The sequence below is a fragment of the Peromyscus maniculatus genome, chromosome 7 (assembly GCF_049852395.1).
Source record: "Peromyscus maniculatus bairdii isolate BWxNUB_F1_BW_parent chromosome 7, HU_Pman_BW_mat_3.1, whole genome shotgun sequence".
NCBI classification, from domain to species: domain Eukaryota; kingdom Metazoa; phylum Chordata; class Mammalia; order Rodentia; family Cricetidae; genus Peromyscus; species Peromyscus maniculatus.
The window spans coordinates 97035627-97053968 of NC_134858.1; the positions used below are offsets into that span (position 1 = coordinate 97035627).

At 49.9% G+C, this 18342-nt stretch overlaps 1 protein-coding gene across 4 annotated transcripts in view; it reads right to left on the minus strand.

Annotated features, from left to right (window-relative positions):
- Positions 1–18342, minus strand: part of Mras (muscle RAS oncogene homolog) — a 53853-nt gene that overhangs the window by 3058 nt on the left and 32453 nt on the right. For 3 of the 4 annotated variants that reach the window (XM_076576893.1, XM_042281481.2, XM_006975142.4), the window contains exons 3-5: positions 5527–5680; positions 4170–4269; positions 1270–1349 (exon numbers count right to left, since the gene is read on the minus strand). In XM_076576893.1, the coding sequence (XP_076433008.1) occupies positions 1270–1349; positions 4170–4269; positions 5527–5680 (334 nt within the window). Of the gene's footprint in view, positions 1–1269; positions 1350–4165; positions 4270–5526; positions 5681–18342 lie in introns of all 4 variants that reach the window. The other variant, XM_015994061.2, reaches the window with a different exon arrangement.

The window sequence follows — 18342 nt, forward strand, 5'->3', positions numbered from 1 at the left end:
GAAAGACAGAGTCAGACCAAGCTTTTCCTCCTCCTCTGTCCCCTCTCGATGACGCCTGGGTTGGAGGCGAAGAAGGCCTGCTCTGGACAGGCCTAAGGTGGAGGGTGCTGCTGTCCCTGGCCACCCACGGAGACCAGGCTGTGAAGCATCTCTTAGTGTAAGAAGACTGGGAGAGGAAGGAAAGGGGACCCCAGAGTCACCTGACTAGAAATCAGTGACACTGGTTGCTGGCCAGATTTAGTTAGATCGTAAGCTTTATAACGGAGTTGGCTTCTGTTTTTCTATTTTTCATATCTTAGATAAAACAACTGGTCAACTGATGTTCTGCGAACATTTCCTAGGTCTAGAGGGTGCCTTTGGTACCACCGGTCCACAAGCAACACACGGCAGCTCGGTGAGCACCTCCCTTCCAGCACACCGGACTGCGAAAGTAAACACCGAGTCAGAGCTGCACGGAGGACTAATGAGAGGTCAGGCTGGGCGGCCTGAGGGCCTATGGGCGGGGTGTGCACACGGCAGGGGACCAAGAGGTGCCGAACAAGGGGCACCATGACAAGGTTAGGGCTGAGTCACAGCTGACCAGCAGCCGCTGAGTCACCCACATAAGGTGCTGCAGACGGGGGTTTAACTGTGGGGAACAGTAAAGGTTTAGAATCCTGACTGGATGGTGGCAGGGAACACAGCCAGGAGGCCACTTCGGTCATCCGACATAAAGTGAGTAAGGTCTTAAAGGAATGGTCGGTCACGAGTGTGTCTCCGGGCTGCTGCTGGCACTTCAGACCCACAGGCTGTCAATCTGGGAACACACACACACACACACACACAGTCAGTCTCTCTCTCTCTCTCTCTCTCTCTCACACACACACACACACACACACACACACACACACACACACAGTCTCTGGAATTTGAGCCCAGGAACCGTAATTGGTTGCTTTGGGGCACAGAAGGCAGGGCCTGGTCTTCGCTGTGTAGGATATGTTGAAAGCTCAGGGTTCTGAGGGTACCAGACACCTGATCTCCACAGCATGCCTACAGCCTCCACACCACCACCCCATTATATCTGGGGGCGGTGGAGAGGTGGAGGTAAAGGGCAGGAGGAAATGCAAAGAGGTACAAGAAATGGCCAACTATAGGCTTGGAACTGGCCAGGCTCCTGGCCCAGCACAGGAGCTGTGTTCCTCTTGTATCCAGTCACAATATGGCTTGTCCTCTCACCACAGAGGCCACCAGGGAGGGCAGAGCTGTCAGAGAGGGTACAATGCTTACCTAATCACTCTGACGAGGTCATGGAAGGCTTTGTCCACGTTGAGAGGCGGGTCCTTGGCACTGGTTTCTATATATGGGATCTGGAAGGCAAAATGCATCTTGGTCAACCTGGCACCGTGACCCACAAAGCCCTCTTCGGACAGAACCCCCACAAGGCTCTAGGACTTCTTTCCTTGTCAGGCTGGAGAGTATCACTAATGGCTTTTCTAACTCCTTCATGTTCTCTACTCACAGAGATACTTAATAGCTCCCCAAAATAGAATCGAGATAGTCTTTTTCCACTCAAGAACAAGCTGTTTCGCTTCCCACACTGCGGCATACTGTGATCTTCTTCATTCCTCTTTTGGGGGTGACCTCTGACCTTTTCCCTGGGCTCCTGCAGTGTGACCTTCAGTGGGTAGGCTGAGGAGAAGTGTGCTGTGAAAAGTGCTCTGGACCTTGGTCACCCTGTTCCCTTACCCCCAGCTCTCCAGCCCAGCCCCACTCTTGCTGGCTCTGTGTCTATGAGCCTGGGGGCTCAGCAGCCACCTTTACCCAAGGTGACGGGGAGGAGCCCGTGGGAGCTGTGACTGCCACCTCATGGGCCACATCCATGCCATGCCTTGGACAGGCTGAGTGGAACAAAGGCTCTGGGAGGTTAGGGTACAATTCTGGGTCCCAGATAGGTACCCCAGGGAATCAGGAAGTGCTCATCCCTCCACATACTAACATGCACTGGCCTCCTGGATGGGGAGGAAGTAAGATGGCTGAGGTTAGACCAAAGGACTTTGCTACTTTCCATAACATTTATTTTTGCTGATCACAGACTTAGTGCCTTTTATTCTAATACATTGAAAGAAGCTAACTACAGTGAAGAAAATAAGTTATTGGTTCCTCAATGCATGGGGAGAGTGGCAGAGCAAGCTGAGGGGTTCGAGCCGTTGGTGGGAAGCTCCATGAGTTACCATCATGTGAGGTCAGATGTCCACACACTGCAGTGGCCCCAAGCACAGGTCTTAGTGTGGTGAGAGACACACAAAGGGCCCGGCTCAGGCCTTCAACATTTATTTGAGCCTCTGATAACCCTCCGCAGTGGGATGGCTATTTGGCTTCCCACGTCTCCCTATTCCTGACTTTGCTGAATTAACCCTCAGAGGTGAACGCCATCCTGCAGCATGAAGCAGAGCTCAGGATGACATGCTTGCAAGAACTCCACATTGCCAGGCCAGTGGAGAGTCAGTGAGAGCCTTCTACTTCCCGACTTGGCCTCCCATGGGCAGCTGGGTGCTGTGTCAGCTTTGGAGCTTCTTGTGAACTGGACACCATGTTTAGTCATGGCAGGCATCCCGGATAAGGACCAAGTAGAACTCTACCTATGGATCAGGACATCGGGAAGCCCTGTACACATGCAGAAGGGAGGCAGGAAACCACCTCCAGCCAGAGCCCCTGGGCATCCCACACTCTCGGGAGTTCGGCAGTCCTCAGCATCTAGGGGACTCAGAACACATGGACCCGTCTTTCTTTCTCTCATTCCATACCCAGTCTGTGAGCAAATGCTGCTGGTTCTTAGAAGTGCAGCCCAACTCTTGCCGCCCTCACGCACTGCTCAGCCTCATGTGGGATGCCGGGCATTCCCTGCATGATTCTGTTCTTCTTTCCCAGTGGACTACCCTCAACATGTCACAGGAGAGAAGCTGCTTGGCCACATGTCACACCTCTCTCTGAACCATCCAGTGGCTTTCCTCCTCTGCCTCCATAAGAGCCACGTCTCCTTAAGTCACTTCTCTGACTACTCCCCTGCATCCACCTGCTTAGCCACAGTGGCTGGTTTGCTACCTTGCAAACTCCAATCTCAGGGCTTTTGCACAGATGATTTCCTTTGCTTGGATGTTCTTTTCTCAGTTATCTGTCTGGCTGTCCCTTTGCCTCCCTCCTTAAGTCCTTGCTGAAATGGACCCACCCCACCCTCTTCCCAGTCCTGATCTCCCTTCCCTAGTTTGCTTGTTTCTAAGAATGTGTCAACTTCAGACAAACTAATTTACTTTGCTTATTGCCTGTCTCCATCATAAAGGTAAGTACGGAAAAGCAGGACCTAGGATGATAGAATTAATAAAGAAATAAATACAGAAGACATGCAGGCAAAACGAGCTCCCAGCATGCCTTTCTCTACATATAGGGTAGGCCAGTAGGCAGAGATGGGGCTACCTTGTGAGACTTTCTTTCCAGCTAGCAGGCAGGACCCCAGGAGGCCAGTACACTATGTCAATATGGGACTGGGGAACAGAGACCTGACCCAGAACTATCCAGAGAGCAAGCACATTGCAGTGAACTCAGAAAGCTCACATGCTTGTGATAGGGTATAGCTGGAACAACCTGTGTTAATGTTTATCAAGTGGGGATAATGATGCCTATGGCTGTAAGGGTAGAGGACTTGATATCCATGCTCCCCCAGTACAGTCCTGGGCGTGGGATGGGCTCAGTGAACAGAGCAGATCACAGTGATTCAGTATCACCAGGTGCTGGCTTGTGAGGCAGAGGAGCTACCACTTCTGCACAGCCCCATGCTGAATAAATATACAGTACCTCAGCAGAGCAGCCTTCAGCCTGGAGTACACCAATACCACAGCTTCTGGGCTACTCTGAAGAAAGCTTTCCACCCCCCACCCCAGAGCCTCTTAGGGCTGCAGAGGGTGCTTTCTCACTGGCCTGCTGCTCATTTCAAATAATATCCCTTCACATCGCACCCTGTGGCCTCTCTTCAGAGCCTAGTGCACAGGAGGAGGCCTTAGACCAGCACTGCAGGAGGGATGACATATGAACTTTCACACATAGCCCTGAGGCCCCAACACACACACACACACACACACACACACACACACACACACACACACACACACAGACATGTGAACACACACACCTACATTGTGTTTGGTCGCCATTTCTTTTCCTTGCTCCCTGGTGATTTTCCTCAGATGCATCAAATCCACCTTGTTGGCCACGAGGATCATTGGGAATGACTCCCTGGGAAGCAAGAGAACAATAGCCAAGTGAGATTCATCCTCCTGCACCACCAACTCAAGGTGATGCCAACTGGACCTTATGCCATGCCACCCCCTCAGTGGGTCTCCTCTCTTCCAGAGGAGACAAGGGCTTGAGGAGGAGGAGCCTGGGATCTGTTGCAAGGCTAGTGTTGAGGCTGGCCTGAGGCTGTGGGTGAGGGGCTGAGGGGCCTGGCTTCCCAGACACACTCCTCCGCTCTCCAATGCTCTGATATACAAACCATGCAGGGTTATTGCAGCCCTCAGGCAGGACACAGGAAGAGCACCAGGGACAGTGGCTGGTACTGCACAAATGGCAGCTGCAAAATCAGAATGGCTCACAGAAGAGGAAGTGAGGGATAGAGAGGCATGCACCATAAGCATCCCACTGACATGTGAGTCAGGCAAAACATCAGCCCCATGGCATTCTGGGCAATATTAGATATTTTCATATATATATATAACCTGTAATTTGAACCCCCCCCCAATGCTACTTTTTATTTCTTTGACTAGCAAGTAAATTAAGATTTCCCCACCCCTGGACCACTTAGGGTGTCTCTTTTGAGGTCCATATAGCCATGGGCTGAATGCACATCAATCCAAGGCTGTTTGCTCTGCGTGCACGTGGCCCTCTGGCAGGTGAAGTGACAAGTCCTTTTCTGTGGAATGGTCATTGACTAGATTTCTCCATCTTTATTGGGATTTCATCAAAGCTTGCTGTTTTCCTTCATTTAATTTTTCCTTCTGCATCGCTTCTTTGACTGGCAGTGTTAGATGGGCTTAAGACAGACACTAGGTGATTTAATTATGTTACAGAGTGTGAAGAAAAAAAAGCCTTTAATGAACGACTTGTAAATCTTGTAGTCAAATGCAATTTAACCAATTTCAGTGTGTTCTGGAGGAGAAATTCACTTTTCTTTGTATATAATACAATTCGGTTAAATTGGAGTTGGAAAACAAAGACGTTACCAATGACTCCTTTAATGAGAGATAGTTTATGGAAATGAGAGGGGCATGGGACTTGGAGCCTTGGGATCAGCTTAGCAACCAAGAGTCAGGGGAGACCTTAGAGGAAATAACGGGAGATCTGTAGGGGGAGAGAGGGGGAGGGAGAGAGAGGAGGGAGGGAGGGAAGAAGAGGAGGGGGAGGGGAACAGAGAAGAGGGCAGGGAGGGAGAGGGAGGAGTGTGCTTTCAGAAGCCAGGAACAAGAGTAGAGAGGCCCTGCCTGCTGCCCTCACCTGTCCTTGACACGCAGAATGAGCTGGTGGAAGCGGTCCACGTGCTCGAAGCTGGCCTTGTCGGTGACGGAGAACACGATGAGGAAGCCATCCCCAGTGCGCATGTACTGTTCCCGCATGGCGCTGAACTCCTCCTGCCCAGCCGTGTCTAGAACTGGAGAGGAATTAGGTCACTCCGGGGCTGCCCTTGGCTCCACCGCAGCCACTGTAGACTGTGGAACCCCAGGCGACCGCGGCAGCTCAGCCCCAGCTGTCCTCACAGGACTTGAGCCACCTCAGGGGCTGCTTCAGTGAAAGGCTCTGCCTGGCTCATTTCGGCCCCTGCGCTCACTGGACCACAATTCTACGGCCCAAGGACAAGCCTCAGGAAGTCAGAGATCAACTTTCCCAAGTCCCTCTGGGGAACCCCAGAGCTGGGCTTGGATTCCTCATTCAACCCTTACAAACTGGGGTTCCCTGGGGGTGTGCCTGATTCTCAGCACCTCCATTTCCTCCTTCACATATATAGAAACAGGGCCTCCACCTTGAAGCCCTCAGGTGGGGAGAACGCCAAAGAAACCAGCCCAGTCAAGAGGGCCTGTCTGAGCCCTGTGTGGGCAGACACCATGCAGGCCTTGAGAAGGGGACAGCCTCCGGGAATCAAGGTCCACATCCGAGGATGGCAATGGCAGGGAGGGGCATCTGGGGCAGGAATCAGGTGGAGCTGGGGAGCTCTGCCACCCTCACCCCTCCCACTGCCTGGACCCCTGATGCTCACTCCTCCTTCCCTGACATACAGTGCTCCTGTCTAGTTGAGACCTAACCCCAAAAGTACCCGCGTTGCATGTGAATAATTAAAGGAGTGTGAGACCAGGCAATTTTGTCTATTAATTTAAGAAATATCTGAGCACCTACTATATGCCAGGCAGGTTATAGGACCTTTGGTTACAGAGTAAATGGGGTCAAAATCCAGTAGCGAAGCAGATAAACAATTGAATGGCTGATATAACTTTACCAGAGGTAAATACATAGTATAAGGGTCAGTCTAGTTAGCTGAAGGGTGGTTGCAGCCTTTGTTGTCCTTCTGGATAGGTCAAGAAGCTACCTCCCAGTAGGTGACCTTTGAGCAATGACTAAATCAGAGCCACATGACCCCAGGGGCATCATTCCAGCAGAGGAACTACCCAAAAAAACTCAGAGGTAGAGGTGTGGCCAACAGCTGATGGGCTGGGGGCTGAGGGGCAGGTCATGAGAGTCTGTTACCCTATGCCCTTCCTCATCCTGAGCATGATGGGGCCCAGTGGAGAATGTGGGCTAAGACATGATCCAGAGGACATTGTGAAAAGGCTAGTCCAATGCTAGGGGGTCAGGGGACAAGCCACCAGTGGGGGCAGGGAGCTTTAGGAGGCTTCCGGATAATCCAGGCAAGATGTGATGGGCAGTGGCTGGACCACGGCTGGGAAGAGCAGCGACAAGATGCTGAACACTTTCTAAGACACAGCTGCACTGAGGATGCCGCTGGGCCCTGAACTGAGCAACTGAAGTAAGGAAGCAGAGCTGGTGGGACTCGGTTTCTCACACGACCTGCATGAGAGGACTTCATGCAACCTCTCAAGTCAGATCCTGACGAGAAAGAGGGGAGAGGTGGACAGGTGAGAAGGAAAGCCACAGAACAAGGAGTCTGGGGACCCCAGGATTCTACTCCTAAGGTAGACTGGATTCCTCTTGTTCTGCCTTTTGTCCTAAGTAAAACCTACTCTAACTGGCAATCAAAAGTGCTATGATTTGGCTTATGTGCATGGGAAGAGATGAATTTGAGAGCGGAAGTCATGATACTAATATTGTAGTTAATATATTCACAGACTTTAAGGTATATACTATCAAAAAAAAAACCTAGAGATCATTCAAAAATTAAAACTCAGTATGAACCTGAAAATAAAAGAGACTCCCCTGAAGCCAGACATGGGGGCATACACCTGTAATCCCAGCACTTGGAAGGTGAATGCAGAAGGAACAGGAGTTCAAGACCAGCCTATGCTACATAGGGAGTTCAAGGCCAGCCTCGGCTACAAGACAGTCTATCTTCAAAACAACAATAACAACACAAAAACCCTCTGGAAAGAGAAATGCTCATATCTGACATTGCAGGAACATTACCATGCTTTCTAAAAGAATTCTTGGAAAATATAAGTCATTAAAGTGAAAACTAAATCTGTGGAAGAGAAAGTTGAGTGCATTATATATGGTAGATAAGCAAACATTTGAATGAAGAAAACACTTGTTGCTCAATTAGAAGACTGGAAGCCAGGCTTGGTGGTCAGGTCTGTAGTTGGAACTTTTCCTGTGTCCTACTGGTGTAGTTGGCAGGATAAACACACAGAGGCTTATATTAATTACAAACTGTTTGGTCTATGGCTCCGGCTTATTGCTAGCTAGCTATTACATCTTTAATTAACCCATTTCTATTAATCTATGTATCGCCACATGTCTGTGGCTTTATCTGTATTCCATTACATCTTGCTCCCCTGGCGGCTCTCAGTGTCTCTTCTGACTCTGCCTTCCTTCTCCCTGTCTCTCTGCTTGGATTTCCTGCCTGCCTCTAAGCTGCCTTGTCACAGGCCAAAGCAGCTTATTTATTAACCAGTGGTAGCGACACATATTCACAGCATATAGAAAGACCATCCCACAGCACGGGTCTGTTCTCTCTGCTACTTATGAGGCTGAGGCGCTAGGATGGAAGGCCCTGCCTCAAAATAAATGGTAAAAAGGGAGGCTAGGATATAAAAAAAAAAATTGTTGGGAAGAGGAGGGAAATACTCATTTAAATTTTTTAAATTATTTTTATCTTGGAGAGTGTGTGTGCGTTTTGTGTGTGTGTGTGTGTGTGTGTGTGTGTGTGTGTGTGTGTGTGTGTGTGTGTATTGGTATGTTCACATGAGTGCAGTACCCAGAGGCCAGAAGTAGGCATCAGATCCCCTGGAGCCTAAGTTACAGGCTGTTGTGAACTCCCCAACATAAGTGTTGGGGACTCAACTCAGCTCCTGTGCAAGAGCAGTACATGCTCTTAACCTCTGAGCTGTCTCCCCAACCTCCATAATTCTGGTCTTAATGTGATGTCCTTATTCTGGCAATGGTTAAAGGAGATTTAACCATGCCTGAAGTTTCCTTTGTTTGGGAAGAGGCTACAGCTCCTGATTATATCCTGATGCTGATAGAAAAATACATGAAGGCATAGTCTTATGTCTATCTGATACCTCTGAAAAAGAGAAGTAAAACCTCAGACTTCCTAGTCGTTAGAAGAGCTAGAGGGAGAATAAAGCATGGGGGTAATATGCAACAAAGCAAACCAAACCTAATACAAAGTAGCTATGAAACAAGATGGCAGGAATCAGCCTATCAAAATGTCAACGACATTCTTCAGAGAACTAGAAAAGAATCCTAACACTCCCATAGGAGGCAGCTCTCAAAGGTAGAATGGGAAAGTGTACGTTATCATTGACAATGAGGGAAATGAAAATCAGGCGTTTACTGAGATCCTCTTACCCCAGTCAGAACGGCTGTCACCAAGCAAAAGGCACCAAACGCTGGCAAAGATACCAGGAAACATGCACACTGCTGTTGGAATAGAAACGGGTGCTGCCACTAGGAAAATCCATGGAAACTGTTCAGAAGTCTAAGAAGGAAACTACGGCATGGCTCAGCTATATCACTCCTGAGTACATGCCTGACCGAGGCTAACCACCACCACAGGACCACTTAGGCATGAAGAGGAACGGAATGCTGTCGTGTGCAGAAGAGTGCAGAAGTGTGCAGAAGAGTGGAAGCAGAAATCATCCCCTTAAGCGAAATAAGCCAGATTCAGAAAGATGAATCTATGTGGAATCTATATTAAAATCTATATATGAATCATATGTGGAATCCATATTTCAAAAAAAAAGTCAGGAGTGGTGTCACACTCAGGAGACAGGCAGGAAAACTCTGTGAGTTCGAGGCCAGCCTGGTCTATATGATACAGCGATTCTATCAATGTGTGTGTGTGTGTGTGTGTGTGTGTGTGTGTGTGTGTGTGTGTGTGTGTGTGTGTGTAAAGGAGACAATTTGGAAAGAGAAAAAAGATAGGGGTGGGGACAAGAGAGGATAACGGGAGTAATTATATACATGTATGAAAGTGTCATAACAAGGCCCATTATTTTTTTTACAATATATACTAATAACATTTAAATAATAATTATAGAAAATTATGAGTGATCAAAGCACACAACCTGATATACCAGTAATTGAATGTAAAACTGAAGACACAAATGACTGAAGTTATTCTCGGCCTGAGGAGACATGCACCCGGGAGGAGGAGGTGATGCTGAGCTGGGCAGCCTCTGCTTTGACACACACACCTGGAAACACCTGGGACAGACCCCAGCCGTGTCCTGAAGGTACCCAGCCTATGCCCTCAGGAAGGTAACTGCCTGCTTTCCCTCTGCTCAGGAAGGTAGGAGGCCTCTGGGGACAGAGAGTCTTACTCATTGTGGGGGAAGAGGGGTTCTGCCGGTGTGTGCAGACGCAGGCTGAGCGAGGAGGCAGAGTCTAGAGATGGAAAACACCAGTGCAGCGGGATCTGGTGGAGGCTGCTCTAACAGCTAGTCCCGCATGCTAGCGTTACACAAGTCTCAGGGGGTGGGCAGCCAGCACAGAAGGTGTCTCACAGCCAGGGTCTCTGAGGCCTGTCAAGACTGCCTCCTTTCCTTCTTCCTCCTTTTCTTCTTCCTTGTCCCCTTCTCTTCTTCCTTTTCCTCTTCCTCTTCTCTCCCCCTCTCCCTTCCTCTTCCCGTCTCCCTCTCCATTCCGCCCCCCCCCCCCCCCGCTCCTTTCTTCCTCCTCTTTATTCATCTAGATGTGGGTCTGGCCACCTGGATTCAGACGAGCTGCCCAGATTCCAAACACATGCTGAAGCTATGACTTCCAACATGGAAGCCTCTTCCTCGCTGGCTGTCCAGGCTGCCGTTGGCTCGGTGGCAGCCCTCTGAGGTCTCCTCCATGGGGTGGGGGGGGTGTCTCATCTCTGACCCCCATCTCTGAAGCCTTCCTCCAGTGTACGCTCTCCGTTGTTCATCTCTGTGTCTCTTAGCCTGGCTCAGCGCTACGCTCTGCAGTGGAATAGCAGAGACCGAGAGCCAGGCACTGTTCCCTCAGGTCTTCCCCCAGACACAGCTCCAAAGAGGACTCAAAAAGGTGCGCAAAAGTACAAGGTACACCCCCTGACTCAGGCAAGAAATGCCCTGACCTTGGTGAAATGGTCCTTTCAGCTTAAAGGAAAAGTGCTAAAAACTGACTTTTCGACTTTCAGTGATGGAGGAAACAAGGGTTCCAGAACACAGAACAATAAAGACAGTGACTTCTAGAGGTGACACATCTGCCGGACCCCATCCAGAGATTGCTGCCTTCCCGCACTCCCCATGCCTGCCATGCAGAGGGAGGAGGATGAAGCCTGTTTCTCAGGCAAGTCAGGTAGGGAAGCCTGTGCCTTCCTCGCTCTAGGTCTGCATTAAACCACATCATCTCACCGAGCGTTCAGTGACAGGCTCGCTCCTTCTTGTCGGAACTGTGCGCACTCTCTGGGTCGGGTGTCTAACAGGGCAAGACCCGGTGCCTGGCAGCAAGGCTGGGTGCACCAACCATGCACTGTCCCCAGAAAGGGGATTTTTTTTTTTTCTCATTTGCAAAGCACTGGCAGGCTGTGAAAGCCAGGTCACCTGGGACGCCCTCCAGGGAGGGAGCCTCCAGCTGGCTCCCTGGCCCTGGGGGAGGGTTCCCTTTGGCAGTCACAGCAGCTTCCTCAACAAGATGGCTAAAGCAAGCAATATTCCACAGCCGCCAGCCCCTGGGGACGCCTGTTCCTGACGCCACGCTATTGCAGCCATGGTGCCTGGAGAGAGGGGAAGGTGGGGAAGGTGTGTGTGAGGCCCAAGATCCCCTGGCTTGGTGTGCAAATTGTAGGTGTGAGTGCCCATTCTGGGAAGATGCTCCATGACTTTGCAGAGTTCTCAGAGGAGCCGGGGATATTCATACTCTGATGCTGCTCTCAGCGACGGGAATGTTAACAGTTTGAATATAAAATATGTTGAAGGCTTGGCTCCAGCTGGTGGCTCTATTTTGGGAGGTGGTGAAAACGTTCAGAGGTAGGGCCTAGGTGGAGAAAGTAGGCCACAGAAAGGACTCTCGTCTCTGGCCCCTTTTCTCCTTCTCTCTCTCTCTCTCTCTCTCTCTCTCTCTCTCTCTCCTTCCTGGCAAACAGCTTCCTACTCTATATATTCCTGCTATTGTGATGTTCTGCCTTACCCTAGGCCCCGAGCGATGGAGCGGCCAGAGTGCCGACCAAACCCTCTGCAGCAGTGAGCAGAATCAGCCTTTCTTCCTTTTCAACTGTTCTCTCGGGTATCTGTCAGTGACGAAAAGACTGACGGACACAGAGGAGAATTATAGAGGGCAGCAGAGGTCTCAGTGACTTAGCCAGAGCTCAGGAGCATCACGGGAACAGAATGGAGCCTGGAAGTGGCCCTGGTAGTTGGGAAGAAAGGAGAGACACAATGCTGGCCCACAACCCCATCTCACAGCTACTCTGGGAGGCCAGCCGTTTAGAGGTTAAGAAACTGAGGTAAGCTGAGGGGGGAAAGCTTCAGGCTGGTGTGCTAATGAGCCATGGAGTAGGTCGAACTCTATTCCTTATGACTACCTGCCTATGAGTGAGATGCTAACCGCAGCATGGCCAAACCTGGTAACAGGCAAGAAGAAAAGGAAGGGTAAAGACAGACACCTGAGGCTGGCGTCATGGAAGGCTTGAGGCTCTACTTCCTATACCCACTCCCAGTTGGCTCCATCACATTCCCCCCAGATCTACACCTGCCCCTGGGCAGACACGCAGACCTGGGAAGAGAAGACACAAGGATGCGCTGGCAGTTCCCTTTTTAGCAGAGTCCTGAGCACTAAGGAGTTTAAACACAACCAGCACCAACTAGTTTCCTGTTCCCCTGTTACCACTACTTCCTTTATTCTCACCTCCACTCTCATCTCAGAAACGAAGCCTACTCACAGTTCCCCCCAAAACAGCTCACCTCAAGTCTGTGGACCCATCATGCACTGCTGGTGGGATGTAATGTTAAACACACGACCCCAAGCAGTGCACCTAGGAGAACTGAACCTTGAAGTCCACACAAAAGCATGCAGCTGAGTGTTCCCAGCGACACCATCCATGCAAGAGCCAAGAAGTGAGGACAGCCCCAGGAACCAATGACAGATTGAGTAAAGCTGTGTATCTATCTGTACACCAGCATGTCACCCACACATGAAAGAGAAGAATCTAAATGCCTGCTGCAAATCACTGAGCCTTCCAAGCACTGAAGCCACTCATAAAAGACTCACGCTGTACGATTCCACGCATACGAGACCTGCGAGCACATAAATACACGGGGACAGAGAGTAGACTGGAGGGTTTGAGGTCTGGGGGACGGAGGATGAGGAGTGGCCGCTCATGTATGAGTGCTTGTTGGGAGATGGAATCGATGGCTGTAATTCTAGTGATTAATAATTTGTGAATCAATTGGTGGTTTATGGACACACACAACTTTGATAGGTATGCTAAAAACCACAATTATTTCCCTGTATCTTCCCCCCCCCCCCCCCGGTGTGTGTGTGTGTGTGTGTGTGTGTGTGTGTGTGTGTGTGTTTTCCTTTTTTTTTTTTCTTTCGTTGTTTTGAGACAAGGTTTTTCTGTCTAACAGCCCTGGCTGTCCTGGAACTCATTTTGTAGAGCAGGTCTTGAACTCACAGAGACCCGCCTGCCTCTGCCTCCCAAGTGCTGGGATTAAAGTTGTGCGCCACCATGCCCAGCTGTGGATTATACCTTAATGAAAAATATATGAGAAAAAAGTCAGCCTCCCTCCCCTTCTCTGAAACCCATGCTCCACCCCTCCTCCCTGATGGTGGATACCTGTCTATGTGTCTAAGTCCATCACTTCCTCTAGGCAACAACTTGATTCTACTCTTTCTATGAAAGGCAGCTCATATTTGACGAGTCCAAAATTGGTCTCTCGAGTCCCAGTCCCATTCCATAATTTATTTTCTCTTCCCCCATCCCATGTCTATTCACCATCCACAAACCCTGTGGTTCCTCCTCAAACTATATCTGGAATTTACCCCTCCCCCACAGCCCTAGGCCACCACCTCATCGTACCCCACTTTTATCCCTCTACACCTGAGCCAGAGCAAGCCTGAAACCATCCGTCAAGTCACATCCCTCCTCTGCTCAAAACCATCAGTCCCATCCAGTCACCTCCTCCACTCACCTACGAGTCTCCTTTTTATTAGCTGTGCAGAGCACCTGCGTCTACTGCAAGACGAGTTCATCTCATCCTTTAGCTCCCTGCATCCCACCTGTCCTGGCAGAGCTGTCAAGGATGAGCAGGAACAATCTTTGCAAGGCCCTTAGCTTGGCTTGGAGCCAGCAAGGAAAGTCTGGTCAGTAGCTTCTGCTAGCACAGCCCTAAGAGCCAATCACCAGCAAGGAAGGATTTAGCTATGCGAGAGCTCTCTACCTGCAAACCCTGCCCCAGTACTCTGGACATCAAGGAGCTCCAGGCCATTGGAAGCATTTGTGCAGGGATGGCTCACATAGCCAGGAGAAAGGGTCATGTACAGACCTGCAAGGCTGGATTCATCACCTGAGGCCAGGGGCCACATTTGCTCCCACAGGGAAAAGGGGAAATTCCCCAAGTCCCTGTCTTTGGGAAAGAGGGCAAAGGGTAAGACAGGCCGGCTCTGACTGGACTCGGTTCTTGGTCAGAGAGCATTTGTTGTGCCCACTCTACTGCTGGCCATGGGTGGCGAGCATAAATCACCACGGGACTAAAGTCCTGGCCCAGAAAAAGCTCTCGATAAGCATTCCAGTTCCTTCCTGCCCTTCCCATGTCCTCCTCTCTTCCTGCTCTCCAGAAAGAATGTGGATTCAAATGTTCAGGGAAAATCCAGGTCCAGGCCCCCAGAGAAGACAAGAGTACTTGTGTCTAGTTTTGGGGCTGAAGCCAGTGTGGAAATGTCCTGGCTCCTGAGGGTGCCAGAGGACAGACGGCCAGGCTTTCACTCTTCACAAAGCCAGTCCTTGCTGAGGAGACGGCAAGGAACAGCAGGTTGTGTGCCTGGGCCTGAGAGCTCCTGGGCAGGAAGGGGTCTGGAGAACAGCTCTTCGCTGTTTTGTGGCCATGGAGGCTCCAGAGGCTGGCAGGGAAGAGAGTGAGTTGCAGCCTCGTGGGGAGGGGAGGCCAAGGAGCACTTGCTTGTCTTGTAAGTGGACAGAGGCGTGTGTCCACAGCTATTCTGCACACTCAAAGCTTCTGCCAAAGTAGAAGTCAACATGAGAGGGTGGAGAACACGCCTGGCAGGGGCAGGAGGCTGAGGCCTGGCTCTGCCATGAGCCAGGTATGGTTCCAAGCGCATTACTTCTCTACCTGCATCGGGTGTAACATACGGGGGTGGACATGAGGAGCTCAGCAGCCTCCAGGCTCTAACCCAGCAGAACCAACAGGGACACGGCAGTGCTGAGGCAAAGAACTGAACAGAGGGACCCAAAGAGAATTACAGACCATTCCTAGCAGTCAAAAGAGGACTTCCAAGGCCCAGGTGTTTATTGTCAGAGGGAGCGACACCAGAAAGTGGCACACGGTGCAGTGAGGTATCATTCGGCTTTGAAAAGGAAGGAAAGCCAGTGCTAAGTGAAGCTATGAAGGAGTCAGATATGAAAGGACAAGTATACAATCCCACCGATCCTTAGCATGTGACGAGGCATGCAGCTGGCCACATTCAGGGACAGGAAGTAGAATGGTGAATGTCATGGACAGGGTGAAACAGAAGTCAGTGTGTAACAGGTAAAGAGTGTCTGTGGGGAGAGATGAAAAGTTCTGGAAATGGGTGGTGAGGATGGCTACAGAGCAAGGATAATGAACTGAAGAGCATACTCCTGTACATTTAAATGTAGTTCCAATAGTAGATTCTATTATATATGTTATATAATATATTATATATACCTATATGTATCGAGAGAGAGAGAGAGAGAGAGAGAGAGAGAGAGAGAGAGAGAGAGAGAGAGAGAGAGAGGAGAGAGAGATAGGTGTCAACAGAAAATCTCAAGCATACAACTCTGTTTAGGGCTTCCTGATTCATAAACTGAGAGAATTGGAATGAAGTGAGCCACACAGGTACGAGTCATGGTAAGGAAGGGTCCAAAGGCAGAGACCAGAAGAGAAGCCAGCCAGCCGGGAGGAGGCACTGAAGAGAGACCTGCAGTCGAAGGGTGGGCAGACTGTGCAGAGGAGATGTCCCCAGTCCTGACCGTGGGGTGTGAGATGAGGGTCTCAGGCCCTCGTGGGAAAGAATTCAGAGCCAACTTGCTCCAAAACCCAGGGGTACACAGACTTGGGATGAACTGACTTCTCTTTCCATTCTCCAGGTTCTGGGAGGACACTGAGAGTGTGGCTCCTTGAAATAAAACAAGAAACAGGTTTGTCAGATAGCAAGAAGCCTGTGGACCTCCTTGGAGCAGAACCTCCCAGGGCTCCTCCTGAGTGTGCCTACATATGTGATCACAGCCATTGGAGGCAGAGCATAGGAAGACGGGCCAAGGGTGGGATGGAATCCTGACAATCCAGCCATGTACCTTCTCCCTGGGGGTTCAACTCCCACTCCCAGGAGGCACCAGAACTGGCTATCACATTGGAGAAGATTCTCCTGCCCAACAGATGATGCAGCCTGTGGTGGTCACTGGGTATTTGAGCCAGTGCTGAGTGTCAGAAGCTCAATGTATCAGTCAGTCACTAGCACTGTGACCAAGTCTCTGAGAAAACCAACTCAAGGAAGGGAGGATTTATAGTTCACTGACCTTGGTTTTGTTGATCATGGGCCTGTGCTGAAATCAAACATCATGGCGGTAGGACTATGTGGAGGACAAAGCTGTTTGTCTCCTGGTGGACAGGAAGCAAAGAGCAATGGGAGTGGGGGCTGGAGACTAGGCAGAACTTTCAAAGACATACCTCCTTCCAACAAGCAGCTCTCACCTCCAAAAATATTGTCGCTAGCTGGTGGCCAAGCACTCAACACATGAGCCCATGGGAGACATTCTGTATTCAAACAATTACACTAACCCTATTTGCACCTGCAACAGCAGCTACCATGACAGTGTTTGTAAGAAGTAAAGAGTGTGTCCATGGACTTTCCCGAAGTAATGTTCAATGACATCATCACTACCATGATGATTCCCAGCCTCCCCCCCCCCTCCCCCATCACTGTCACTACCATCGTTGTTCACACAGCCATGCTTTTGTCCTCCCTCAGCCTGGAACAGGGGAAATCAGAATCCAGAGCACCTGGATATTGGCTAGGTGTGGAGCAATTGAAGGCATCTACCCCCAGGCTTGACACATCTCTAGATGGTAGCCAGCAGGGAAGCAGGACCTCAGGGTGCTGGTTGCCCAGGAAAAGCCTTGGCCCTCCCAGGCTTGCAAACCTCCCCAAAACAGACTGGCCCCCGAAAGGTTCAGTGTTATGCCCAGGCCTGAATGTAACAGGCCTCTGATTAAGGTTCGCTGTAGAAGGGGGTCATCCTTTTAAAAGCCGTACTCAGGGGCAATGTTTTAAGCCCTTTTTTTAGTGGGAGATCTCATGCTGCAGAATGTGGGCACCTAATATCTATCCTCAGGGATGGCCTAGGTGGGTAATGCCATACGCTAAGTGTGTTGTCTTGTTTGACGTCACCTTGACATGAGCTAGAGTCGTCAGAGAGGAGGGAGCCTCAGCTGAGAAAATGCCTCCATAGGACTGGACTATAGGCAATTTTTTATAGTGATTATGGAGGGCCCAGCCCATTATGGGTGGTGCCATCCCTGAGCTAGTGGTCCTGGCTTCTATAAAAAAGCAAGCTCAGCAAGTGTGGGGAGCAAGTCAGTAAGCAGCACCCCTCCATGGCCTCTTCATCAGCTCCAGCCTCCAGGTTCCAGCCCCCATTGATTGTTCTTGTCCTGACTTCCTTTGATGATGGACTGTGATGTGGAAGTGTAAGCCAAATAAACCCTTTCTTCCCCAACTTGATTTGGTCATGATGTTTCATCATAGCAATAGAAACCCTAAGACACTAAGTCAGGCCTGGTGTCACTGATCCAAGCTTCTAAAGTAATGCCGCAGCCATGTTTCCCCTGTCTCTGCTGCTAAGAAATGTTATCACAAAATCTAAAAACACTCTGGAAAATACTTTTTCCCCCTCAGAAGCAAATGCCCAGAGTTACTTAGAAAAACATTAAAGAAGCTTACTTGGCAATAAAAAGAAATAGCATTAACTGAGCTTGTACAAAGCAGTGTTCTTTTCTGTATGTATTATGCAATATTTGTCTGAATGTTTTCTGTGGAACACAGCCCAAAATGAAGTGCCAAAAGTGGTTCCTTGGGAAATCCTAGCAATATACTCTACTAATGTACTCCTAATATACACTTGTACAGTAAAGGGTTTTATAAGACCTGCAGTATAGAAACTTATTTCTACTTATTTAACCAGTCTATCCTAAGGTATGATATATAATCCAATAAATAATGCCTGCAATTATTTTAGAAGGTGAAAACTGGGTGCAATGGCATGGACCTTTCACCCCAGCACTCTGAAGACAGAGGCAAGCAGAGTTCAAGGTCAGCTTGACCTACATAGTGAGTTCTAGGCTAGCCAAAGCTACATAGTGAGACCTTATATAAGAGAGAGAGAGAGAGAGAGAGAGAGAGAGAGAGAGAGAGAGAAGAGAAGAGAAGAGAAGA